At 46.9% G+C, this 7,893-nt stretch overlaps 1 protein-coding gene across 1 annotated transcript; it reads right to left on the bottom strand.

Annotated features, from left to right (window-relative positions):
• Positions 1–2,014: 2,014 nt before the first annotated feature.
• LOC128270578 (solute carrier organic anion transporter family member 5A1) lies at positions 2,015–7,584 on the bottom strand. The gene is made up of 15 exons (XM_053007989.1): positions 7,517–7,584; positions 7,116–7,434; positions 6,792–7,008; positions 6,506–6,701; positions 6,265–6,425; positions 6,067–6,174; positions 5,889–5,989; positions 5,493–5,733; positions 4,860–5,402; positions 3,902–4,124; positions 3,647–3,835; positions 3,401–3,549; positions 3,184–3,340; positions 2,213–3,095; positions 2,015–2,110 (listed from the first exon to the last, which is right to left on the bottom strand). Exons 1-15 carry the CDS (start codon positions 7,582–7,584, stop codon positions 2,015–2,017), a joined length of 3,651 nt encoding a protein of 1,216 aa, XP_052863949.1.
• Positions 7,585–7,893: the final 309 nt, after the last annotated feature.

Genomic DNA, 7,893 nt, shown 5'->3' with positions numbered 1-7,893 from the left:
GCAATATTGCAAGCCACGAGCCAATCCTTTCGCTACTCTGTTACTCTTCCAATCTTTATCTCACGGGCCTTGATTTTTGGCAACAGGACCGCTTCTAGACCGGAACGTAGGTTTCCTTCGCTACCACGGTACCGCGGTTGGTTCCAGCTTCTTTCCGATGCATAGATGCTGGAGAGAACAACAATTTCACTTCAACTGCAGAGCAATACACACCCCGAGTGGTAATGACGGCGGCGGCGGCGACGACGACGTTTTGACAAAGTGGCACGCACACAAGCACTCGCTGGCTTCACACGCACACACGCACGATCCTGCTGCTGCTGTACACTTATTGGACTTCTTCTTCCGCCACGGCAATTTTACTTTTTCACCCCGTCTGCTGCTGCTGGCACAGAGATGATGATAAAGAGGCGCGTATACACACCACCACGAGAGGATACACGATGGATTTATTTTCGCCAACTAATAGCGCGAATCGCGCGCTCGTCGGGATTGCTTACTGCTCAGAAGAAACGCAAATTTGCTTTGGACGATCCCAGTCGAAACGACTCGAATCGGATTTGGTACACTGCGTCGCGAGACTTTCCACACAGACAAACGGAAGGAGCACAACTGTAAATTTCTGTCGCTCAGATAGTGCGGTTTGGAAATTGGAAAGGATTTTTCTCTTTCACAATCACGGACGTACGCAAAAACGCTACCACTCGACACCAAAGTTTTCCCGAATGAACCGAAGTTACTCTGACGCACCAATGAAACAAATGACAGCTCGCTGGCATGATGTTCATTACCACTGGAAACGCACGCAGCCGCCGATGAACCCGCATGAACAAAACCATAAAACACTGATCCTTTTTTTTAACTTCACGCAATTTTTTTATTTTCTTTTTGTAATTGAATTTGAATTTAGAAAGGAAAAATTTAACTGATTTTTGTTATCTTATCGTATCGTATGTGGATTAAACTCTGTAAACTCTTCCTCCTCTAATATGGGTTTCTGCCTCCCAAAGCTGAAAGGTGAAAGGTGGGAGTCGCTGCGGCATCGTCAAAGAAGATGATGATCCGGGCGACTGCATCGGAATGATTGGATTGTCTCATTGAATTCATTTGGCCTGTAATTGTTGCAAAAGCGTATCAATCTGATCTTTAAGTTTCGCAATCTCTTCTTCGCGTTTCTTTTCCAGCTGCTTTTGATCCGCTTCCGCTTTCTCTTCGTTGTTGTCATTGCAGTCATTATTTTCGAATTCAGCGATTTCTTAATAACTAAGCTCCTCTTCCAAAATCTGAAGGTTGACCTGCTCCTCGCAAGGCGAACCTACTGCTGGTTTCATTTCCGCTGTTCCGGTTCCACTGCGCGCCAATGGTTTGTAGAAGGTTGTTTCGTGTTCAATATAGCAGATCGTTTAGGAGATAAAGAATAGATCGAGGGTAGGAGATAAAGATAGTGGCTTAAGCCTTTGTGTGCTTCGGCGGACGACCAGGCTTGCGCTTGGCTGTCACGCACACTGAGGAGCACGAAGCGTCGCTTTCGGATCCCGCGTCAGCTGGACGCTTCGTGTTTTTTGGGATGTCTAACGGAGCTTTGAACACTTAACTCCATGGTGCACACGTTGCCTACAAGCACGGCAGGTTTTAATTTGGCCGCGGTAAGTGACCTGAGTCATTTCGCCACCAATAGTGATGTGTGAGGGAATATGCTGGCTTCTTACCATCCTCACCACTCTAACTCCCATCAGAATACCAGCAAGTGGTGTTCCTTCTGGATGGCGTCGTTCCCAGATGTCGATTACCTCGCCGTATTTCTCCAGTTCCTTCCGAATCTCGTCGTCGGTGATGAAATATGGCAAGTCTTGCAGTATGACATCGGATGCGCCATCCTCCATCGCGATTTCCTATTGATCGTAAAGTGCCGTTGACGGTCTTGCCGAACTTTCCTCGGCACCTTTCCTGGTTGATGTCAAGGTTGTTTTCGTGTTCAATATAGCAGATCGTTTGCCATTTATTTAATGCGCGTTTATACACTTAGGGCTCCGGCCCTTAGACGGATGTTACTGTCTAGCGTGTTGAGCATGCGTGCGTCGACCAACGTTGGCACACGCCGGACGCTAGGCTTAACTCGTACAAATCGAAGTTATCGAAAATCGCACATTACATCTGCGAAAAGAAACTCTTGTTAGTAAGGTACATTTACTTGAAATGGTGAATAACTTACTTCATCAGGTATCCCTCCCGCCGATCGTTCGCAACTGGTCTCAAAGTTCCCCGCGCTCGCACCCCCATTACTTCCCGCGCTGAGTGGGGCCAAATTCAAAAGATTTAAATCTCTGGAATTGGTGCGCGAGTGCCCCTTACCGTACTTCGATTCCAGCTCCTCAGTGAGATCGCTGCTATGGTTGTGGTTGAGTTGCTTGATGTTGTTTAGCTTCGCCCCGTGTGCGGCATTATTTTTCAGCACCGCCGTCACGTCATGCGAGAAGGAACTTTTCCTAGAAGACACGCCAGTACCAACACCGCCTCCTCCAACCGGGGCGCCCGTCGAGCTTAGGAACTTATTAGCGATATCGTTATCGAGTCGAATAATGACGTTATTCGGTAAGAAGGAAAACTCTTGCCCGTACGAATAGTTGCGCGTGTGGCGCTTTTTCTTCGTTACTCCGCTGCCACCAGCTCCGCTGCAACTATTACTGTAGGCCAGTTTTACATGTTCCGGCGCAGCTCCGGGCGCTGCTTGTTTTAAGTGATTCAAAATGTAGCGAATGTTGTTGGCACCAGCAGGAGCTGCCGATGATAAGGCCGATTGATGCTGCTCGGCGTTTCCGGCGTTGTTATTTTGCAACGCGATCCACCGGCCGAGCTGCACAGAAGAACCAGTCGCTACCGAGTGTTGCTGATGACGATGCAGATCGTTATTGTAGTCATGCGAATTGTTGCGCGTGTGACGGCGCATGAAGCGTTTCAACTTCCAGTCGTGAAAATCTACCTCCCGGTTAGTGGCGGAATTGCTACGCTGAATTTTTATATCACAGGAATTGCTGCGGTAGTGCTTGCGCACCGGCGGCAGGCGGTATGTCTGGTGCGTACCACCGTCATCATACCTAGGAGGCAACAGAGAAAAAGAATTACTAGTACCTGTATGACCGTGCCTGGATCGAATGAATATCGAATTTCCGTTCCAAGTGTTACCTATATTCTAATTGAATTGTTTTCGAATCATTACGCTGATGGCGGCTTGCGATTAGGACTCGTTTGCTGTTGTCCGTCATTGTGTCGCCGGAAACGCATTCCCCATTGAAGGGGACGGCAGCACTGGTGTCTTCCATGGGTAATTTTTCTTCAAATACTGCAGGAAAAACCAATCAATAAGAAAATATTTGTTTGGAATTGGTGTCACATCACTTACATTTATCCAAACTTATGATCGATCCGACAAGCTCATTCGCTGACATTGGGTTCATTTTGTCCAAGCATTTCCGCCTCCTTACTAGCCACCAGTCGATGATGAATATCACCAAGGCAATGATTTTAATTGACGCACACAGCCCTACGTACCTGTTGGTGGAGTACACAGAGATAATAGGAGTTGTTAAAAATAGCACCCTGCTCACTATGGGACGAACTGGGCCGTATTTATTTGCAGAAAACCTACTTGTAACGAAACATTTCAATATCATAGAGAAGACAACGCCCTCCCTTTTCGCCACATGTTGATTTCCACAGCAGACAGGACGAGTCGATGAGATTGCCGAAAACGATCGGCGCCGGTATGTAGCCGAAAAGGCGAAATATCACGAACTGCATGCCGAGAGCAAAGGAGCGTTCCTCCTCCGAGACAGATCTATAAATCAAGAACATAATCGTTATAATGTGTCCATCGCTTCGCTGAAATGGCAATAATGCTTACCTTAGAACAATCATCAACAGTGGCATTTGCGTAGACGCCACGACGAACGTCATAAAGAACAACAAAATCAGAAATGGATAAATCGTTCTGCACGGTGTGTTGCACACACCAGCGGTTGCAACCGGGACTACAGTAACCTCCGCAAAGTTTTCGTGCGCATTCAGCGCCTGTGCCTGCGCTCCTTCGACACCCTTGTATATGTTTGTTACATTCGTTTGGACACCTACATTAAGAGAGGAGAAAATAATACGGTTCACCACATTTGTTGTCGCAGAGTACAGAGAAAGTAATTCTAATAAATTACAATAGCTCAACCAAAATAACAAAATTACTATACTCTTTAAAATCTTCATTCTTATTTTAGGTTGCCTTTGGGTACCCCTTAGGTTCACGGTGACTGTTATGCCTATTATCATCGGTTTTATGAGGATAAAAATATTTAAGAAAAAAGTGCAACCTTCTTGACTCTCAAGTTATGTTTACTCTAATAGTAATCGTTATACATCTGTGTTCCCGATCTCATGTCCAAAAGGAACACGTTTCTTGTGGATGTCCACAGTTTGGACACGAAAACACCCAAATAATTACAATATTTTCGATAAAACCTATGTCCAGTAAGAAACTAGCTCGAATAGAAATTCAAAAACAATTTATTGATCCAACGTGCTTTCATTGAATCGAACCACTGCGCTTGCCATTGTCACACATAGGGCTGCTGATGTTGCCAGCCTGAATTTGATCTTATACTCTTTTCTCTGCACATCGAGATTATCCTGTCTACTCGGAGTAGCAAATGGATTAGAAAGCTTGCCCCTTCACCTGGCTCGTGCGGTTTGTTTAGCCAGTATTCCGGGCCTTCGAAATCGATTAAAATTTGTTAATGACTCACTCATCTTTTCAACTATCCTAAAGTATTACTCCATTTATACAACGTATAAAAGGAACACAAGTCACTTACATGCACAGTTGGTGTAGTTTGAACTGGACGAGAACGCCGTACAGCCGGCATGGCACGGACTGAAGTAAGTAAGTCCGTTGTTGCCACAGACCGGCTCAACGTCGTACATGTGACACTCGCAGCCGAAATTACATGCCGCCGTCAGATTCACCTGGAACGGTTCAACGCTTTGGGCCGAGTTATTGTAGTACGGTATTGTTGTGCCCGCCATCTTGAGATTTTCGCAACCCAGAAAGAACAGCAAGCCATAGCACGACAGGCAAACAAGGTTCGATATCAGCACAAACTGTACGGCACCCTTTGGCTTGAGCTGAAAGCGTTTCAGGATGCAGCCACCGACGAAGATTCCGATACAAGCGCCGGGTACCGCAATTGACCCCGTAAAAACGCTCGCTTGGCTTTTGCCCAAGCTGAACTGCGTTTCCAGGTACTTTGGCAGGAATACCACAAAACCGGAAACAATCATCAGCTCCATGCACGCACCGAGGCAGGTGCAGATGTACACAGGATTCGTGACCAGGCGCCACATCGACTGCGGAATGTCTGCAAATGGGCAAAAAAATCATGAGTAGTGGGGAGCGGAGCGGATTGTTTTCCCTTCCCGTGACGGAATTATGGCAACCTTCAAAGTACCTTTTATATCTTTGCCATATCCGGTGTCCTCGCTACATTTGTTTGTCGCCGCCGCCGGACCGGTACTAGGGTTGTGCTGAGCATGTTGCCCAATTTGCTGTTGCTGCTGCAGACTCCCTGGCGGTTGCGATAGGTTCGGTTGGGACCGTGGTAAGCTACTCGAATTGTTCGACGATAACTGCTGCAATTGCGGTAGCCGCTGTTCGGCAATGCGAATTTTCTTTTTCTCGCGTGTCAGTACCTGTGCGGGAATGGGGGGGAATGGAGGAACCATGAATACCACAAAATAACTATTGGCACGACATGGCGTTCCATGGCCTCCATTAGGACTCTAACAGAGGTTGTTTTTGTGACGTACTGTTGCGGAACAACAAATACGTTACTCATAGCTCTTACCTTGGGGAAAGAGAAAAATGGTATCGCCACAAGGATGAGCAGCAATCCACACACTAAGAAACCGCCCCACCACATACCAACCCACCGTCGATCATCGGGGTCTGATGGCGATACGGGAAACAAAATGCAACACCTCCTCAATACTGCCAATTTGTTAAAATATTTCGTTCTTACATACCAATATTGATGTCACTTCCGGAAAACGAATCCATGTGAAAGGATAAGAGATACGCTCCGAGCAGAAATCCGAGCACGGGCCCAAAGGCTGCCATGCTGTACATTGCACCTACGATTATGTAGAAAAACAAATGTGACCCATATTAAATATGTGTTTCCTTTGAAAATAAATAGCTCATGAAAGGACCGCGTCACTTACCGATATACATAGACGAACTCTCTTTGCGAACGTGATCGTCCACGTACGTCGTGCCTAGCGTAAACAGTGGACTTCCGCCACCTCCGAGCAATATTTGCGCGATCACAAACAATATCACTGGTCCGAAGGTGGATGCTTTGCTCTTCAAACAGTTGTCTCCTCTGGTGTAAAAGACAGGGCAGCGTTTGTTAGTTGATCTGCTTCAAACAGTTTCTAGTTCTAGGGGAGTTGCTTATATTACCTTAAGTTGTGCGAAGTAAGAGGAGGATTCGAAAGACTGTTCGATAGCCGTCCCAGTCCCATGTCCTGCTCGCGCACCGACACGATGCGGCAGATGTTGTCGGATGTTTTATTGTCGATCATGATACCCGGGTTCGCTTCGCCAGTAAAATGAGGCACCATGAAAACGAGCGATCCGATACCCATGATAACGGCTCCTGCGGTTAGAAATTTGAGCGGATCAATTAGCCCGCATTCTATACGATAAGTTGTGTTTCTCAACACTTTCCGATGGCGCCCCTTCTTACCTATGCCGATCCAAACCGGAATATGTCGCCTACTGCCCAGATAGCTAACGAATATGACAGTGATTACGTTGCCGATCTCGTAGCTCGACGCTATCAAACCGGACAGGCTCGATGGAATTTCGAAACGCTTCTCGATGGTAGTTATCACGGAGTTTATGTATCCAGAACTAAGCGCCTGCTGGAGTGTAACCAGGATCGACAGAAGCAGCACGAAAACCTATTGTTGGAAGAACAGAACAGAACAGAATATAACAATTGATGTCAGACAATAAATAATGTGCATTCATATCGGTCACGATTGGTTTCTAGCAAATTGTTCTGTACCTTGATCCGGGCAAAATGTTGCACCGTCGACGGCCGGCAGCTGAGGATGCCACAATCCCGCATGTAGTCGTCGTTGATCAGTAGCAGGTTGGGTAACGGCTTGTCGCGGTCCATCATCACACTGCTCGACGGCTGGCGACTGTGGCACTTGATGACGGTGGTGTCCACTGTTGCGGTAGCCGGGGTGGTTGTGGTTGTGGCAGTGTTCATAGACATCGGTAACGATTCCGACTCCGTGTCCTGAGGAATGTCCGCGCTACTGTCGTCGGTTTGCGCTTCCGAGTAGAGCCCGGTCATCGCATACATCGACTCGTTTCGCCTGATGGTTTTGAAACGAATTAACCGTAAACTACTGTCCTTAAGGTGAAACAAATATTGAGTCCTGAAAATTCAGCCCTCACCTGTGCGTTTTCCGTTGTGTGTTTGCACTGATCGCGCTGCCATCGATTGCTACGCCGGAAGAATTCATTTTACTCCAATAAAAGTAGGACCAACAACAACAAAGCTCACGGCCTCCAAGCGAGTCCTCCAAGCGAGAGCCGACAGGAGATTCTTTTCGTCTTTTGCGGTAGGCAAATATTTAGCGACTGTTCTTCGGCTGAACCCAACATCCAGTCAGATTTTCGACAGACAACATGTCTGTGCAGCGGTAGCTCACGCAGCCCAGAGCAGCTCACCGTTATCAGCTTCGAGTTTTTGCTCGTACCGACATACAACTCTGAATGTGATTATACTTTTTCCTGTGAAAGTAAAAAAATACAAAAGTACTCATTAGCTA

The sequence above is a fragment of the Anopheles cruzii genome, chromosome 3, assembly GCF_943734635.1.
Source record: "Anopheles cruzii chromosome 3, idAnoCruzAS_RS32_06, whole genome shotgun sequence".
In the NCBI taxonomy this organism is placed as follows: Eukaryota; Metazoa; Arthropoda; class Insecta; order Diptera; family Culicidae; genus Anopheles; species Anopheles cruzii.
Note: the sequence above shows the minus strand (reverse complement) of the source record. Positions and strands in the feature narration are given on the sequence as shown.